This window comes from Lissotriton helveticus, chromosome 1_2 (genome assembly GCF_964261635.1).
Source record: "Lissotriton helveticus chromosome 1_2, aLisHel1.1, whole genome shotgun sequence".
Lineage (NCBI taxonomy): Eukaryota > Metazoa > Chordata > Amphibia > Caudata > Salamandridae > Lissotriton > Lissotriton helveticus.
Window position 1 is genome coordinate 311,900,918 of NC_136058.1, and position 20,387 is coordinate 311,921,304.

At 43.0% G+C, this 20,387-nt stretch overlaps 1 protein-coding gene across 1 annotated transcript in view; it reads right to left on the bottom strand.

The window, feature by feature from the left end:
• PRDX1 (peroxiredoxin 1) overlaps positions 1-20,387 on the bottom strand; it is a 119,391-nt gene that overhangs the window by 12,508 nt on the left and 86,496 nt on the right. Inside the window, exon 4 of the mRNA XM_078671869.1 lies at positions 12,714-12,844. Coding sequence (XP_078527995.1) covers positions 12,714-12,844 — 131 coding nt within the window. The remainder of the gene's footprint in view (positions 1-12,713; positions 12,845-20,387) is intronic.

Sequence of the window (20,387 nt, forward strand, 5' to 3'; positions counted from 1 at the left end):
TTCCAGTAGTTCCTTCAAAAGTGTACTTAAAACTTTTTGATTCGGAATTGGAAAGAAAGGTGGCTTCCGCATGGCTTTGTTTTGCTCTTTATGGACTTTTGGTGCAATGGTGGCACCCCGCGCTTTAGATTTAGAGGTTTAACGCTAATGCGCAGCGTGCCACCATTGCTGCGAATGTGAATAAATAGGAAAAAAACGTTGAACCCACCGTATCTTTTTTCTATTTATTTACTATTGTAGCAATCGTTAAAGAAATGAAGACTCCTGCATGGGCTACATTACACAGATTACGTAGCATTAGAAACATTTCTCAAAATGTTTACCATTAAAGTACAACTCTAATGTGCAACGCTATTCTGCTCTTATGTTGCATTCATTGTCATAATCTTTTTTATAACTTTTTTACTGTGGTTGGTCCCACATTTGGCATTACATGCAAAACTGTGCCTTTCTGGTGAACATTGTCATGTGCTTAGGTACAGAATGTGCACTCGTACACAAAGTTACTAAGTGCAAATAAGCATACATCTGTTTTCAATGGTCAGTAAAACGTGCAAAAGTAAATACAAGCAGCAGCATGACCAAGGCAACCAGCACAGCGTGGCCGTCATTAGCTCCTGTGGTTCATTAATTATCTTGCAGCCTTAATCAGCGTACTACAATTAATTAATTTCGGCGCCAATTCCAAGCCACTGAACAGAGCTGCTCTGCTCCAGACCCTACACAAGCACACAAGTACTTGTGTTTTTTCTGAGGGAACCAATCCCATAAAGGCGGGACGTATGGACAATACTGACCAACCACAATAAAGGAATTTAGAAAGGCAGGCCAACTAACCAACAAGAAATGCTGGGCGTGTTGAATGCCCATATGCTGAGTACAGCATGTCTCGAACAGACAGTGCAAGTGCTGCCTAGGTGAGACTTAAAAAGATATATCTGTGTGAAGGTTCCATGTATGACTGAAATCAGTTGCTCACTAAAGCCTTATCTGCCAATATTGGTTGGGCGTAGAATCAGACACAACTCCAGGATTAGGCGCTACAAAAACCAGGACATTTACATTTTAGAGTAGAAGGTACAGATTATGATGAGACTACATTTAGTATTGATGAACACGAAATGCATATGGCAAGAGATGTTGTTGTTTCTTAACAGCCCGCCCTGGGACATGTCCTGCCTGTTGCAAGAACACATGCAGTGGAAGTAAGATTTTTAGATATAAACGTAGCTACTGTTACCCATGACCAAAATACACAGATATATGACACAAAGAATCTTTCTATGATGAACATGCATCTTAACATGTTTTTTTTGTTTACACATCCCCATCCAATTCCCAGTGCTCGTCTTAAGGTACCCTCACCTGCTGTTACCAGCTCTCCTACAAAAGCTGCCCTTATCAACACACAATCGGCACAAAAGAGTGCATCAGACTCTTATAATCTTCTTAATGAAAAAAACTACCAGGAAGGAAGGCCAACAGAAGCAAGGTCCAGCATTCAATCACCATGCTAGATGACAGTATTCCAACAGTGGGGGCAGTCGTTCAAGGGGGTGGTGTAGAATTTAGGGGCATATTACCAACGATTAGCGATATTTATCGCTAACGATGCTTAGCAACAAATTTTTTAACGCTAAGCATCGCCGGAAATTATCGCAGAGATAACTTGCTATTAGCAAGGTTTATCTCAGAAGTGATAAAAATCCTCGCGCTAACTGCCAAATGAGAGATTATCGCTGGAAAACCAACGATAATCTCTCGAAGTTTGGCGTTAGCTTGATGATAGGGGCTCACAAACTTAGCCATGATATCCACCTTCCATAGGATATCATGGCTAAGTCAGGAAAATACCAGGTGTAAAAAAAGCAGTGCTAACCGCGGTTAGCGCTGCTTTTTTTATTACTAACAGGGTTAGCGAAATCCTTGATAATAGGAGAAATGTCGCTTAACAACATTTCTCCTATTATTTTTCTCTGGAACGCCCCCTTTGCATCTCATTAGAGATGCAAGGGGAAGCGAAGAGAAAAAGGGTGCTAACATGCGAATTTGCGTGTTAGCACCCTGTTGCTGATAGGGAGATAATTTTATCTCCGCTTTCTTGCCTTTTAAAGCCAAAAAAGCGGAGATAAATCCCTTGATAATATGCCCCTTAGTCATTATGCTGCTCTACATGGCACAGAGGTTTTTGACATCTACTGTGCAATTTGTGAGTGCTAAGTTGCTCGGTGCATCATTAACTGTTATAGCTCCTTCATCGTACCAGTGATTTACCAACCTGGGGATAAGTACCTTGGGGCAGATTTACAAGCCTATTGCGACACATTTACACCACTGTTGCGTCACTTCTGTGAGCCACGTTGCGACAAATTTAAAACGTGACACATCTCGGAAGATGTGTCACATTGTAAAGCCCTGCACTAGATTATACCTGCGTCAGGTATAATGTATGCAGGGTGGGCGTTCCGTCGCAAGGAAGCCTCGTAAAACTGATGCAGTGAAATCTACAAGATTTCACTGAGTTACTTTTACGACACGGCTGCGTCAAAACCTTACGCCTGCAAGTAGCAGGCGTAAGGAGTGACGCAGCACAGTAAATAAAAGCCACCCTTGAGCAGGCTGGAGTTGTGTCACGCTTGCGACACGACTCCAGCACTGCATCACCTTTATGCCAACAAATGCGTCATGTATCTGTCTATCCTTGCGCCACGGTATGCCGCATTGTAAATGTGGCGCATCCATGGTGGCACAAGGTTGTTTTTTTACATGTCACATTTTAACTAGCGTATCCCTGCTAATATGCAGGGATGCCCAGGTCTTCTAAATCTGCCCCCTTATTCCTAGAGAGATTCCTAGAACTGACCACTCACCTGCAAACTTGAGGGCAGATTTACAAGGAAGTGCTGAAGCATTGGAACGCAAGCCCTTTGGCTGCTCCATGCTGCAGCACTTCCAAAGCACAGGAATGTGACATATTTACAACATGAATTCCTGTGCTCTCCCCTACGATGACGCACACACAGCTGCCAAGCACCCATGCAGGCACCCTTGCACCAGGGTGTAAGGATGCCTTTGTCATGGAGAGATTGTTTTTGTTCAAGAAGGGGTACCTTCCTGCACAATCACTACAGCCATTTTCCTCTTTCAATGCGTGCTGCTGAATGCAGCACGCATTGAAAGAAGAAGAAACGAGGAGAAATGAAAACATTTCTCATCTTTGCGCCTCCCTACGCCTCCCCTGGGGAGGCGTAGCATTCACACGCATTTCCAGATTTGCGATTCCTCGTAAATGTGGAAATGTGTCTCGTTCCATGGGTGTTGTGTGGGAACACCCACGGCAACACCCATGGACGCCCCTTTCACGCAAAGTGCTGCGTTTAAAGGGGCTACATTTACAAGGACAGGAAAAGCCATGCAGTGTGGCTTTTCCTGTCCTTGTAAATATGGAGCAGTGAAATACGCCACCAGTATGTCACAGAAAGTGAAGTACTGGTGGCGCAGGGGGCTTGTAAATCTGCCCCTTAATGCAAGAAAATAAGATCAAGAGTGATTTAAACCTGTGGTTCAATAAACCTCAAACAAACACCAGACCTCATCAAGAAAATGTGGGCCTGGGGTTTCATCCAGGAGGTGGTTGGTCCAAAGCAGCCGCAAGTCACAAGCTGGACTTCACTCACAATATAGAACCCTTCCTTATATGTGTTTGTGGCTCCTTTGTCCACTGTACTCAATCATTTACTTAATTCATTCTCTAGACAGTGTTAGCCCAGTAAACCACTAATATTAATAGAGACTAACCATGCAATCATTAATTCAATAGAAAAATATGCACACACCCTACAGTCAGCTCACACAGATGTCAGAACAAACTGAACATGTACATATGCATATGCACATGCATCTACACGAACACGCCCGACACTGTTGGGTGCGGCAGGACTTCTGTGTAGTAATTTTAGTGTCACATTCAAGGCATGCTAAAAAGACCACAACTTGTACCATCAGACACAACTGGTGATATAGGTATATGAGGAACTGGTGTAGGGATGGGTTAGACATACAGACCAGGACATACAGACCAGTGCTGGAGGAGGATACTGAAAGGAAAAGTTCTAACTACAGGTCCAATGGCAACACAGCGTGCTTGGGGAAACTATGCATGGTTTGATATAATATAGAAAACTAATACATCTATATTGTTAGATAGCTTACAATACTTTAAGAAGGGAATATATTAACAAATGGAAGATTCTTATAAACTCAGCAGTTTTCTTTTTTTGAAAAACATTTTTATTGTTTTGCAACAAGGAAAAACATAGAACAAGCATGTCACCATGAAGCAGTATCCCGCGCCCCCCACCCCTCATCCCCTCCACTTCCTTCAAGGTTCAATATCCCTGTGTCATAGTTCAGATGTTCATCCATAGCAGTTCATCACGTAGTTTAGTCCCATCCCCTCAATCTCGTATAACATTTCCCCGCATGACAATCCAACGTGTACACAGTCGGGCCTCCTCATAGCCCTCCATCTAATAAACTCAGCAGTTTTAGCTGGGTAGAGAGGCGTCTAAGTTTGAGGGTCTTGTGAGTGATGCCGCTGATCTTGCGATGATCCAGGCATGCATGGGGAGCCAGAGTAGATCCTTTAGTGAAAGGGTGTTTGATGCGAGCCATAATGCAGCATGCAGGATGCTTTTCGGTGGAGCAAGGGTGGCATTTGAGATGCCATTTTGATGTCATTACCACCATCGAGGTGAGAGAGGACTAGGGCGTGAACTGTCATTTGGAAATCTTTTCCTGTTCTAGGACTTCTTGACAATGTATTTCTTGAGTGAGTATTTCTAGTCATTGATGAATCTGAGGTAAATGGCCTGTTCTCTTTGTCACAAAAGGGCAACTAGGCGAAAGGAAGGAGGAAGGGGCGGCGTCCAATAAAGGCACCACTTCACAGTCCTATAGATATTGGAGTAGTCGCCTCACTCACTTAATAGTGACATGCTTCACCGTCGGCCTGGTAGGATGGTACCACCAAGGTGGACTCAACCAAGAGGATGATAGTTCTTAGATAACGTCTTACTGGATAATGCAGGGATCCAGATGAAAGGGTAAAGGTTAAAAATACCTCACAGTATACCCAAAAGGATTCTTTATTCGTAGGGTACTGGGGGTGTCAGTCAAATAAGGGTTTGGACTGAGCTTGAATATCTCAATTATTCCTGATTATTCAATGCCAACATGTTTTGACCCCGGCCTGGTATTGGTCCTCCGTCAGGGGTGAGTGCATATCCCTGCTTACCTATGCATGCATTCCATACACATATGTGAGGCATAATGCTCTGGCCTGAGTCAAATGCTTGTCAGTAGAGGATACCATGTGTTTGGTTTGTTCAAGGGTCATGCGGTTCTGGCAACCGGTGCCATCCTATAGTCACACTTGCGTCAAGGTACTGACACTGCCATTCTACGTGTCGCTGCTGCTCAGACCACTGTCGAGATCTGTTCTGTCAGACGGGCATAAGTCTGTTAGGTTTAACTGGGAAAGCCATAACTAAGAATGTTTGGCACTGTAGGAAACAGGAAGAATTTGGTCCATTGTGGGGTTTAACTTCAGGTAGTTTGCTGACAGCCAGGATTGGATGCCTTCAAAACAGACTTTGAGTCTCTGTATGCCGTTGGTTGAGTAGATTCTGTGATAGGTTATGTTGTTATAAGCAATTTAGGGGTGGGCGGTCAACTCCGCTCCATGAGCGGAGTTTGCAGAATTTTGTGACTCTACTCTGTTGACGAGCACGGAGTTCGGCATAAAACTCGGATTCCGCTGCGTGGCGAAGTTTGCCCCCACCGCCCACCTCTAACTCTGCTGTGAAGCTCCCAATTCAAGGGGCAAAGATTTCCTTGGCCAAATATCAAAAAGTGACAAGTTGCACATCTTCAGCCCATAAAACAGGTGTCACTGTTTTGGGCTGCTAGGTCATCTTGCATCCTTCCCAGCATCACTTTTGGAGTTTGTCTCTAGGGTGTGTTTAGCCCAGTGTAAGCATGACGCTTAAAATATGTGAGTGATCTTTACTGATATGAATGTGATTCATTGAAAACTATAAAGAAAAGAAGAACTGCTTTTTTTTTAATTGGAAATTCTGTTGTGCATCTGAGTGGTTAGATTTGCTGAATCACTCACAGTTGGTGTGTTGGTAACCTGAATCCCAATGTAAAACTTTTTGGGGGGACCGATATAAATGAAAGAGCACACAATGGGAAATGTATTTTCAGTGTTTTGTTCAGCACCAACAAGCCTGCACCAGTCCTCTTTGGAGCTCAGAAGGCAGAGTTCGCCACTCTGAGTTAAGGAGGTGAGACTGCGGCAGTAGTAATCATGGAATGGAAGTAAGAGCACGTGAAAACGGTTACAGGGTGGTGATGGAAAGAAGACTGGGTGAAAAGGCTATCAAAGTTGGGGGGTTTACTTCCGTGGGGAGAGCAAGACGAAGTGGTGTGGGAATGGAAGCAAATAAAAAAGAGTAAAGAAAGAGGATTGATAAAGTAGAATACAGACTAGGAGAGCACAAGTGGAGGAGTGTAAGTAGAGAGCCTCGTTGTGTCTATAGCTTCGCAGTGAAAATTGGGCAATGAGTCTTAGGATATGTTTTCCCTTAATCTACTGGAAGTCTATCTGCATGCCGATTTCTTTAGAATGATGCTTAAGAATGTCACAAAATAGCATGGTCTCGTCTTCATAACAGGGGCTGTCCTGATTAAAGCACCTCCTTATCTAGGTGTGCTTGAGGGTTAAACAGAGCGGTACAAAAGGGGGTGGTGATGGACGGAGCATCTGAACCAATCAAACACTCACACCCAGTCAACAGATCTGGGTTTAATCCATCACCGTTCTTTAGCCCACTCTGCCACCCTAGTTCAGACATGGCCATATGCAAATCAGTCTGACCCTGTGCCTTATGGGAACAGCCCAGCCCGAACTACCAAGCCATGCCTTCCCTGGACGGGAAACAAGCTTCCTAGGACCGGTTTCTGTCATTTCAGCCATCTTCAGCCTGGCTTGCTTGAATCCAGTGGCAAAGTGAGCAAGGGACTCATGTCTGAGCATACCCTGCCAAGTTATGGCAAACAAAGCAGTACAAAAGAGGGTGGTGATGGACGGAGCATCTGAACCAAGGGTTAAAGAGAGTTAAACCGAGCGGTGGTTAAATAGACAGAGCTGCACAGAGCAGACACGGACAAAGGGAGAAAGGCAGGAAAAAAGAAGAGGGAGAGCGCGGAGGAGAAAGCGTTTCCACTGAAAGCAGCCTGGACAAGATCCTGTCAGCTGTGGATTCTGCTGCTTTCAAGGAAGAGGAGATCGGCAACCTGGATTGGCTGCACCGCAGACAAAGGCCGTAGATCCTGTCAGCTTTCGGTTAGAGGCTTGAGAGGTACCCGTATGGAGTGTAGGCCTGGGCGGTGGACTTCGCTCCGTTCGGTGAGTTTGCAGAGTTTTCAGCACTCCGCGGAGCTCGTGGAGTGCAGAAAACTCCGCTTCGCGATGTGTAGGAGAGTTTTTTCCCCGCTCGCGATTGTGAATGGTTAGTTTGCGATCACAAACGGTAAGTTCGCAAGCACGAGCTGCCGCCCAGGTAGAATTTCTACCCGAGTGACAGGAATACCAGCACAAACTGCAGTTCGCACTGCACTCTGCCATTGGTTGAACTTCGCTGAGTTTTTTTGTAACTTCGCAGAGTTCCGTGTTGCAAATCTTCGCGAGCTATGCCCAGGCCTAATTTGGAGTGGGGGTTTTGAGTGGACCCCTAAAAACTTTATTTATGTGTTTTATTAGTGTTGTTTGATACTAAGGCATTATGTGAATACAGTAATTGGTGAACATAGGGTGGAGCGGAACTCCAGGCAAATCCATGGAGTTTTTACGCAACTCCGTGGAATTCCAAGTACTGCAACTCTACTCAGCATACTGGTGTACCTGGATGCTGTTGTTTGCAAGAATGGCTCCCAGGTATTCCATAAAAAATGCGGAAAATTATGGGTGACAGGATGGAGCCCTGACAGACTCTGCTGGGGACAGGGAGAGTCTGGGGGTTGGTAGTTACTAATGAAACAGTTGCCATCAGTTGGTAAGGTAGGGTGTGAACCATTTTTAGACTTTGCCAGTGAAGGGGATGCACGTTTACAGGGTGCGGGTCAATTGCTGGATGCTCTACACTGTTGAACGCTGTGGAAAGGTAGAGCAGAACAAGGAGTCAAAGGTAATTTTTGTTGTTTTAAGGAAGAGGGTGGCAAAAGAAAGGAGGACAAAAGAATGAGAGACAGAAGATGTAAATAAAGTGTGTGAATTAGAGAAAAAGTAAAATCAAGAGAGCAGGAAAGAATTAATAGATATTGATTAGGCAATCGGATAGGGGATGGTTAACAGGGCATGGGTGGGGTTGGATAATGGGATGATTTTAAAAAGCTGGTCGCTTCATTGTGCTTTTTTCTACTTGCTAGTAAGGGTAGAAGAAATTGAGATGAGGCGGGTGGGTGGGGAGAAGAGACAAGGAGAGGAGAAATAAAGCCAATTCAACACGCAGCATGCAAACCTGCTTCAGATAATTTTAATTTAATTCCAAGCACTGAACTTTGGGTTCAGAAGTTCTGTTTTCAATATGTAGTTTTCCTTAGCATTTGATCTTGGACGTACCTGTGATGTAACTTCTCGCAGTAGAGCTAACAGCCATTCTACAGTTAGAAAAACATTTTGCTGACAGTACTGTTTCTGTTAATTTTGCAGAGAAAAACTACATGACATATTACCTACTGACTAACCCCCACGCCATGGTTGCTATATTCTTCAAATTGTGACTCGTGATTTGGTTGCATGTCTCTTCTATACTGTTAAAAGCACAGGAGTAAAGGGCCAACTGAAGACGTCAGACATGGGGTACTTGGCAGTCACAGCTTAGAAAAAATAATCTGATAAAGTAACCATGCCCTAAACACATAATTGCAATGATCAGACACATGAGACATTTGGTGTTGTTGTAAAATTACTATGTTAGAATATTGCAGATTTCTTTACGTGTAGAGTGAGAGACAGTGATGTAGGTGTCAGTGTTTAAAAATTGGCTTTCTAAAATCTACTTCTTAATGTGAGTTCCTATCAATTCCTTCTTACCAAAGCCTTCTCCAAGCCAATCAAAAAATAACTCAGTTGGTAGTTCCAGCGCAATCCTGATTTGCGAAGAGATTAATGGAATGAGGTACGCAAAGACCATTGTACTTCCGAATTTAAGGAGAGCGTTATTATAAACTACAGCATAGGGATCGATTACGAGTTTGACAGTGTGGCGGCGGGACCTCCCCACCGTCGTACCGCCAAACCAGCCTGAGAACCGCCCGCCATATAATTACTTTTTCTGTCATTGGTGGGTGATTCCTTTGGCGTTCCTATGGTGGTGCCTGTAGAATAGGCCCGCAATGGGAACGTCAAAAACTGTTCCAGCATTACATGGTCTGTTAAGTCCATGCCATCCTGGAACGTCTGTGCATGCACACAGGGGGGTGCATGTTGTGCCCCCCTCTGTGCATCCACATGGCGTGAGGCACAAGGGGGGCCTGTAGGGCCGCCTATGTTTTCTCTCCGCCAGGGCTTTCATGGAGGAAGAACCGCCATGAAAACCCTGGCAGCGAGGAAACTCATAATATGCTTGGCGGGACTATGGCGCTCCTGTCAAGCATATGGATGCCTTTGGACTGCTGCACCACCACCAGGGAACAACTGTTAGGGTAGTAATGTAGCAGTCATGAGACTGACTCCGCTACCTCACCACGAGTCTGGCAGTCCGCAATCAGGCCAATAGTGTCCGTGTGAAAACTTCTATTGCTGATGTTTTGGCAGTATATTCTCTCAAGATAATCAAGCTGACACCATCTAAACTCCATTTTATTTAAGCTAATTTAAAATTCAAAAAGATATGCACTCAAATCAAATATCCGACTGTTTTTAGCATGTAATCCGACACAGTGGCGCCCTGTCTGTAAAAACAAGGAAGGCAGAACGAGTCACACATTACCTCCCCATATGTTTTCCCTAGTTAACTACATAATGAGGCTGCCACGCATCATTATGTAATTTATTAGATGAAAAAGTACTCGGAGTAATGCAATTACCGGTAAGCAATTGAAGCATTTACAAGGTTGCATTTCTTCAATTTAGTTTGTCAAAACGGAGCCCGATGTAAGTCACATAGAGACCGATTCACAGAACTAACTTAAGACAAAATCCTAAACTAACTACCATTTTGGTATTCACAGAAGGCACTTACTCATTTTGGTATTCACAGGAGACACTTACTCATTTCGGTATTCACAGAAGTTAGCAGTCCTAACTTTAGGACTCCTAAATGCCTTCTGTGAATACCGAAAGTCTTAAAATTAGGATTTTTCTCTATTTAGTAGTAGTAAAGTTAGGACTCCTAAATGCCTTCTGTGAATACCGAAAGTCTTAAAATTAGGATTTTTCTCAGTTTAGTAGTAGTAAAGTTAGGACTCCTAACTTTAGGACTCCTAAATGCCTTCTGTGAATACCGAAAGTCTTAAAATTAGGATTTTACTCAGGTTAGTAGTAGTAAAGTTGAGAAAAATCCTAATTTTAAGACTTTTGATATTCACAGAAGGCATTTAGGAGTCCTAAAGTTAGGAGTCCTCATTTTACTACTACTAAACTGAGAAAAATCCTAATTTTAAGACTTTCGGTATTCACAGAAGGCATTTAGGAGTCCTAAAGTTAGGAATCCTAACTTTACTACTACTAAACTGAGAAAAATCCTAACTTTAAGACTTTCGGTATTCACAGAAGTCATTTAGGAGTCCTAAAGTTAGGACTCCTAACTTCTGTGAATACCGAAATGAGTAAGTGCTTTCTGTGAATACCAAAATGAGTAAGTGCCTTCTGTGAATACCAAAATGGTAGTACGTTTAGGATTTTGTCTTAAGTTAGTTCTGTGAATCGGGCCATGTAATACCAAAAAACCCTCCACCTGAGGGAAGCACAGGGCGAGCACCGGAAGGACATTAATGAAATGTAATCAATTAGTACTTGGCTCATGCTCTGAAAAAATCAAAGGAAGTGATGCTAGGCATATGGGGCCCGATTCACAGAACTAACTTAAGACAAAATCCGAAACTAACTACCATTTTGCTATTCACAGAAGGCACTTACTCATTTTGGTATTCACAGAAGGCACTTACTCATTTCGGTATTCACAGAAGTTAGGACTCCTAACTTTAGGACTCCTAAATGCCTTCTGTGAATACCGAAAGTCTTAATATTAGGATTTTTCTCAATTTAGTAGTAGTAAAGTTAGGACTCCTAACTTTAGGACTACTGAATGCCTTCTGTGAATACCGAAAGTCTTAAAATTAGGATTTTTCTCAATTTAGTAGAAGTAAAGTTAGGAATCCTAACTTTAGGACTCCTAAATGACTTCTGTGAATACCGAAAGTCTTAAAATTAAGATTTTTCTCAGTTTAGTAGTAGTAAAGTTGAGAAAAATCCAGATTTTAAGACTTTCGTTATTCACAGAAGGTATTTAGGAGTCCGAAAGTTAGGAGTCCTAATTTTACTACTACTAAATTGAGAAAAATCCTAATTTTAAGACTTTCGGTATTCACAGAAGGCATTTAGGAGTCCTAAAGTTAGGAGTCCTAAATTTACTACTACTAAATTGAGAAAAATTCTAACTTTAAGACTTTCGGTATTCACAGAACACATTTAGGAGTCCTAAAGTTAGGACTACTAACTTCTGTGAATACCGAAATGAGTAAGTGCCTTCTGTGAATACCAAAATGGTAGTAAGTTTAGGATTTTGTCTTAAGTTAGTTTTGTGAATCGGGCCCGCAGTAGCCAATTAGGAGGCTGCTCAAAAGATTGACAATCAAGCTTGCAAATGGTAAGTTATAGGAGGGCTCCAAGCCCTTTACTGTATACAATAGCCCTTGCAGCATCTGCACATGCATGCTGTTAGGCGAGACCTAAAAAGAAAGTAAAACATACATTTGACTATACCCTAAAATATATTAGGTGCAGCTAACGCAGTCCATGAAAAGATTGGTCTGCCTGCCGGCAAGATAGAAGGGGATATAAGGAGGTTCTCTTCATGAAACTTCTAGAGAGTTGTGAATGAACAGGCTGATTCATGTCAAGCGGTCTCACTTTGGGACAGAAGCTTAGCTAATATGAATCTTCCCTCCTCAGTGGGTTTGGGACCCCTGCGACTCAGGAGCGTGCAGTAAAACCAGCATGGACAGTGATGAAGGCACATCATTATGAAGAGTGGGAGAGTCTAATGTGCTGAATGGAAAACAATATTTATGTGTGAGCCCAACCTGTTTCAATTACATAACAGTAATCTTTAGAACAAGCATTGGCAAAGGCAATGTGCCTGCCTTGCATGTATGCTTGTAATACACTCAAAGGTTCTCACAGGGGGATGCATATGAGGTTCTACATTATTCAGCTCCTTCTCTGAATACAGGATGTAAAGTCATTGGCAAACTGTTACAATCTGTGGTATGCCGCAGCCATGTAGCCCTGTGTTAATGCCATTAGCGCTACAAGAGTCACCAAACGTTTTTAATAGCCAGATGCTAAAGAACCTGTGTCAGGTACACAAACATCAGTGGCAGTGAAAAATTACATATAAGAAGTTCAAAATAAGAGTGTTTACCTTCTCCTGATTTGTCAGCATCTTGGAAAGCCTTGACTAGTCGCAAAGTTTCTTTTACGCAACGCTTGACAGGCATATCATTGACGGTGATCTGACGTAGGATTCCAGTCTTGTCTATTATAAACAGACCTCTGCAGCATCAGAGACACAAAAGGCGATGGTTAAGCTATATACTAAACCAAATAGGAGTCTCTTTTAAGTACTAAATAGATACATTTTAGCCTAAGCAGGAGAGTCTCACTGTGAGCTTTGAGCTGATATTCAAACGTATGGTTGTGTGCCAGAATAATGAGGAGAAAAACATAGTCCCTTCAAATTATCATGGTCTAACTTGGCTACCACATTAGTTTGAAGGCAAGTGTATATTGGAAAGTATAGATTTATAAGCCACAAATCATATTCTAACGATATACTCATTTAACTAGGAAAGCTAGAAAAATATTGGATGAGAAGTGGCCAGAAACATTCAATCTACTCTACACCAGTGTGAAATGCATAATTGCAAAGTCAAAATAATCAAGACAAAAAGTGACAATCAAGGTTGATGTGTCATAGTAGCAAAGATTAAGGGAGCAGGTCCATTATTAACAACCACTTCATTCTATTGGTCTAATAGTAATAACCTAGGGGCATCTTATTTAGGAAGTAGCGGTGAGAGGCGTTAGCCTCCTTGGCTTAATGCCTCTTATCGCCACTTCGAAAGCGCCAGGCTGCACCATATTACCAAGGATATGGTGCAGCCTTGCTTTTCCCCCTGTGATGGCACTAAGTTTTACAACTTAACAGCAACGCAGGCACCCTTGCACCAGATTGCAAGGATGTCTGCGAGCAGGGAGGTTTGTTTACGTACAGGAAGGTTTCCCTTCCTGCACATCAACAAACCTAAAATGCCATTTTGTAACTTTCATGTGTGCTGCTTCATGCAGCACACATGTAAGTTACAAAATCGCATTTAAAAGAAGGTTTGTTTATGTACAGGAAGGGACACCTTTCTCCACATTTTGCCACCTTAAGATCAGGATTTTTCTGGTCTTAAATTTGGCGCTGCCCCCTATTATCACCTCTCTTGATAATAGGTGGCAGCGTTGAAGTGAATGGGTGTTGTGGTGGAATTCCCCCCGCAACACCCACTGCACGCCCCTTTCACGCTAATTTTAGCATGAAAGGGCCCTATTACCAAGGTAGCGTTAAGCCACTTAACGTGGCTTTTAGCCACATTCTGTGGTTTAACGCTGCCTTGGTAATAGGGCGCTGACCCTATGGCCACAACAACTTCACAAAAAGTGATGTTGTGGTGGCGATAGGGGCTCGGTAATATGCCCCCTAGAGCTTTAATCTATTTCTGATGTAAATGCTAGAATTCACATCAACTGTGGCCATAGACTACAGTATTCGATTCGATTCAATTCAAAGCTATATTCGATTTGTAAAACAAACCATACAAGCAAGACAGATTTACATATTTAACATTGATTTCTAAAATGTCATCAAGGTCACCAAATCTAAAAACTTATCTAAAAACCATCATAGACATAATATGTTACAGTCTAGAAACATAATTTGACCGGTACAATTTAGATTTAGACGATACACAGTCTATTACCTGATAAAAACTGAATTCACTTGTAATACATACAGATATACAGACAGGAGGACATAGGGTTAAAACACGGTCAAATGCATCAGATGACTATGGCTTTCCTGGCAGCTGTACATTTTAGTATGTATGACGCAACAAAAAAACAAATATCCAAATCATTTAAAGAGGATAGTAACTGTAAAGCATTCTTTGTAGAACGAACATTATTTTTTAAAAAGATGGGTTTTAGATATAATATCCTAAAAGAACGGTAAAATTTACAAAACAATAAAAAGTGGCAGCAACTCTGACGTGAGATGTTATCACAAGGGCATACGGTATCGGATCTGGCTTTCATTACAGGGAATGCTACAAGATGGTGTACGATCCCCAACCTTAAGCGTGTTAAAACAAACCGGTGAGAATTACGAGTAACACCAGAAAGGTAAGGTTGGAAACCGGTAATTGGATTACATTCCCGGTAGAACATCACAGATTGTAACGTTCCAGACACCCTGTCACGACACTCCTTCTTATGATTTAAAAACCTTTGTTTTATGTCGTTTTTGGGGATAGATACAACAGATTTGGGGTCAAGAAATATGTCAAACTTGAATAGGAGATTGAACCAGTGGTGGATGTACTTAAACCACATGATACGCGAAGAGTGGTCCAACCTGAGACAATCAAGGATTATCTCCTGGGTAAATTGTGTTTCAGTCTTGGCCCAGATTGAGCGCCATAGCAGCAAGGGACGTAGTGCTGCTACATCAGAGATAAATTCGATTCCGACTTCTTCATGAATCAGTTCTACTGATGCTGAAGGTGGTACACACAACAACTTTCTGAGGAACTTATTTTCATCTCTCTGCACAGTTGGGCCAACACAGACTACAGTATTCATTTCTATTTAATAAATAATAAATAGACCCTCTAGGGGCAGCAATGAGAGATGTTCAAGGCTCACAGTATCAGTTACTTGTATCATAGTGACTTTCATTTATGGCGGAGGTTTTTGGAGATTGGGTAATTGGAGTAATACTAAATTTACTTTATTTTTATTTCATCTAAACAAATATGCTAGATTAAATTATTTCTTAGTATCGTAATAAATTGTATCTATGTTTAACTAAACATAGAGACAACTAAGCTTGAACTAAATGTCAGGCCAGCATCACACAATATTCAGATGTTGCCTTTCTTCAATTCAAGTATTACTATAAAGGTAACCCTGTAAATCTATGGCTGTTAGTATTCAGTGCCCAGTTTAGAGAAAGAAAACCACTTGAATAGGGGAAACGGCCTTTACTTCCTCGCAAGCAGAACAACGCTTGCCTTAGCCATGCATATTCCTGATTAAGGTAGTCAGTGTTCTAGCTATCAGACCAGATGGGCACGGAGAGGAACCGGAAGGATCACGGCAGGAAGAAGGACCAGGATGCGGCTTGGTAAGTTGTGCTGGGGCTGGGGCTGCGGGAACGCGGGGTAGGTTTTAAGGGTAGGGGTGGTTTTAGGGCTTGAGGAAGGGGTCTGGGGTCTGGGTAGTTTTTAGGGCAGTGGGCCGAATTTTAGGGCTCAGGGGGGAATGGGCAGTTTTAGGGCTCAGGACGGGGGTGCTAGGGTTGCGGTTGTTGTTTGGGACAAGTGGGCCGGGTTTTAGGGCTCATGGTAGGTTGTTTGGTTAGTTAACCAGGCTAGGGCGGGTAGATTAACAATGGAAGTCTGATTTTTTTGGCTCACGGTAGGGGTGGCTGGGGTGGGATCTTTATCACACATATAATTTACCAGTCATGCCTTTACAACAAAATTTGTTGTAAAGGCATGCATGGTAAAAAGTAGAAGTGGTCGTTGTAAAGACCGCATGGTTAAGGCATGTGTTCTTGTGCACAAAAGATGAACTTAGACCAAAAGTCTAACTTTACTACTTTTCGGTATTCATAAAGGTAAGTTACTACTAAAGTAGATCTAAAGTTAGACTTTTGATCTAAGTTTACCTTTAGGAAAACTGAAAAGTAGGAAATTTAGACTTTTGATCTAAGTTTCACTTTGTGAATATCGAACAGTAGTAAAGTTAGACTTCTGATCCAAGTTTACCTTTGTGAATACCAAAAGGTAGTAAACTTACTCAAAAGTGTAAGTTTACCTTTGTGAATTGGGCCCTTAGTTCCTATCTCACTGGATCCTATTATAAATGTTAAAATTAGCCTCACGGGACCCCTTCCTTAACCTTAATCTCAAAAGACCTCAGCCTGGTTAAAAACAGACATGGATGTGCCTGGAGTTCTCCCACAAAGTGGCCAAAGTGGATGTCGGAGAAATAATACACTACAGGCACATCCACGTTGGTATTTTACCTGCCAGCAGTAGACATCATTGGAGAAGTCACCCGCCACCAGCATGCATCTCACAAACATGGTTAGGCAAGAGAATAGGAATTGCTTTGTCTTACTTGGCTGCACTCCATGGTGTGTGTCCAGCTAATGTTAATTATTCCATGCTCAGCAGCACTACCCCTGCCCTGAGAGATACTTAGGTATACCAATGTGATGCCGGAGTCAACTGGTTGATGAGGGTGAAAGTAAATACAATAAAAACAAAATACATTTATGTGCATTGTAGTGACTGGGGGCACCTCCAGGTCACAAAATATCCCCTTCACTTGTAGCGTACCAAAAGTCTCCACACTGTCTTCTGTCATCTTCAACCTTTAAATGGAATCGCTTGATGCTCTACTCACGGGGAAGGCCTGGAACAACGAGGCAGAGGCAGGCATTCTGGAGCTCCGCAAACGTAACCACGCTTGCCTGAACAACGTCACATATGCGTGCTTAAGGCAAATAGTGCTCTAGTGCTCAGGATGGGTGGAAAGCTTAAGAACAGGAAGCTCCGCACACAGAACAAATAAATGGGGCTGGGGCAGGGTTTGGGAGGGTATTGTTTTGGGGTGGAGGACACTTTTAGGGGGTAGGACGGGGGCAGGTTTTTAGGGCTCAGACAGGGGATGGGGAGGTTGTTAGGTCTGGGTTTTTGGGGAGTTTGTAGGAGTGAGGGGCAGTTTAAGGGCTCAGGGTGGGGTAATCTGGGTAGTTTTTTTTAAATTGGGGCAGGTTTCTAGGCCTCAGGGCAGTGGAAGAGATTGGGGTAGATTTGCAAAGGGGAGATTCTTAGGTCTCAGGGAGGGGGAAAGAGGTTGGGGTACTTTCAGGGTCAGCACAGTGGCAAGGTAATATAAGGTAAGAGGTATGGTTTTAGGCCTCAGGGCAGGGGGAAGGGAAGGGGTAGTTTTAAGGGCAGGGTTAGGTTTAGGTCTCAGGGTGAGGGAGAGGGTAAGGGACAGGGAGGGGTGGGGGAGGGGGTGAAGTAGGGGGTTCGAATCTTAGGACAGGGAGGTGGTCTGAGTAGTGGTAAAGCTTAACCACGCATACCCTCTTACCATTCATGCCTTTACAAATAAAATACATGAAAAAGACATGCATGGTAAAGGAATGTGTGCTTTGGGCTCAGTGGTAGGGGCATGCGTGGTTTAGCCATTTGTGCCTCTGTCATACAACCTCTACTCACAGATAACAGCATCAAGATTCACCAATATGCCAATAATACACAATTCTAGTCTACTCTGTTTCAGACATACACCACCTCTACAACTGTTTGCACATCGTCCAGACCGCAATGTCCAGTGCCTAGATAAAGCTCAACCCAATTAAGACAGAATTCCTGCTATTTGCCATTAACAACACACATGATCCAGTACACATCTGGCCTAATGATATGAACTTTAATGGCTTCAAACCCCAGCTCTCACTCAATGCAAAGCTACTTTAATTCACCCTGGACAACAACCTTACGTGGCATGGTACCAGCTTGCTCTTCTATAGAAAGTTGAACCGTTTCTTCCAGAAAACAACTTCAGAACTGCTGTTCAAGCCCTCATACTCTTGAATGTGGGCAGTGGTAAGGCCCTGCTCAATGGCCTCCTAGACTCCACACAGGCACCCCCCAGGGGCATCCTGCAGCACGCCTCATCCAGGGCCTGGTAAAATATGATCACTTTGCCCTTATTTTAGGTAAACTCTGTTGGCTCCCTTACTGGCCCGCACCTTCTTCAAAACCAGTTGCATCATTTACAAAGTCATCACAAACTGCACCCCTGTCTTTCTTGCAGGGAAGATCATCGTCTCTGGTGGTTCTCGGCACACCAGCAGGCATGACACCTTCAAACTGTAGACTAAGAAGTGTTTATGTTTAAAAAAGAAATAAAACAGGACAACAGGCCTTTTCCATCTATGTATTCAAGATCTGGAACAATATCCCTGTATCCATAAGGACAGCCCCAACGCTCCTCCAAATTAGGAAACAGTTGAAGATTCACTTATTAAAGAACACTACATCACAGTGCATTAACTGTCCACAACCCAGCTTCCTCTCCTATTACTCCTTGACTTTAAGCTTGGACCATACAGTGCTTTGCTAGGTTTGTGCTATAGACATTCCATATGCAGACATACAGACACCAACACCAAATGTCAAATAAAATAGCAGCATCAGGTTAAAGTGGAAATAAACCGAAATGTGAATGACACTTTCTGCAAGAAGTCACTGCTGGTGGCCTACCCAAAGTATAGTTCCTAGTTCCTCTTCATGTTTTTTATTTATTCAAGATATAAGCTCCAGCAGGTATCGAAAGCTGTCTAAAAGAAGAAGCAAAAAAACCCTGCATTTTAAACAAATATGTATTCAAATACCAGCGAAAAGACAAATACTGGTAAGCCAGTGTGCCGTTTCTACTGTCCCTTTTAAAACGCAGACCAGATTCTGAAGTCGATGACTGTGGAAGCGAATTGACTCAAGAACATGTTAGGAGGAAACAGTTTTACTATACCTTTTGTACTAGGCCAGCAATGCCCTTCAATTTTTCTCACCAAAATGTAAATTTAGCCCATGACAGTTTTCCACAAGTGGTCTTACAGGGCCTCTTTTCACCATTTTAATTTTCAAAGTTTTTTGAAAGCCTCAATAAAGCTTTCCTTCCTGCCTGGAACCCTGCTGGACCTTGCATATAGTCTTGCCCAAACTAATGATCCCCTCTATTTAAATCTTGCATTAAAAATAGACCAGAGGCCTTTTCCAGGCATATGCATCAACGAAAATACCTCCCGGTAAAACACCGAATCGGTAAAACAGGCCGATACCGAACGCAAAACCATAAAACGCAATGCATCAAACAAAAAATCGGAAAAAAATAAAGAACCGCTAAAATCCTCCGCGGTAAATTACCGATTCGTTAAACAGACATTCGGAAATACCGAACCCCAAAGCATACTTCGGAAATACCGAATAGGCAATAACGAATCGAAATGGAATGCATGAACAGTCGCTAATACCGGAAATCCCTAAAATCGTTATTTAGCATGAGCAAAATAAGGGGAATCACAATCAGGAGGTAAAGTTAACAGAAGGACAGAAAAAAAAAACTAACCCCATCAGCAGGTGCTGACAATCAGTAACCCTTCATAAATGCCCTGGGAAACCCCACATGTACACCAAAATGGCTGCCCTCTACGTGCTTGCTAGGAGGTGGAGGATCAACGCCCAGGCCCAGCGCAGGAGGATGATACAGGACAGGATCTTCAGGGTGCGCATCACTTTACTGGGGCAAACCGAGGAACAGGTGTACGCCAAGTATAGACTCAACCGTGCCATGATAATGGACCTAATAGCAGACCTGGCACCATTACTGCAGCACGAGACCCGTCGGACCAACGCCATACCAGCCCATGTGCAGGTCCTATGCTGCCTGCACCTGCTTGCATCTGGAAGCTTCAAGGGGGTAATAGCTGAGACAGGAGGCGTGTCGCAAAGTGCTTTATCACGCTTCTTCCACCGGTTCCTAGAGGCCATGCTGACATTTATTAATCGCCACATCACCTTCCCCAGAACCCCCCAGCAGCTTACCCGCACCAAAAGGGAATTCTACCAGGTGGCACAATTCCCCCATGTCATAGGGTGTGTTGACTGCACGCATGTCCCCATCTGTCCTCCATCAGCCACCGAATACATTTTCCGCAACCGGAAATCATATCATTCTATTAATGTGC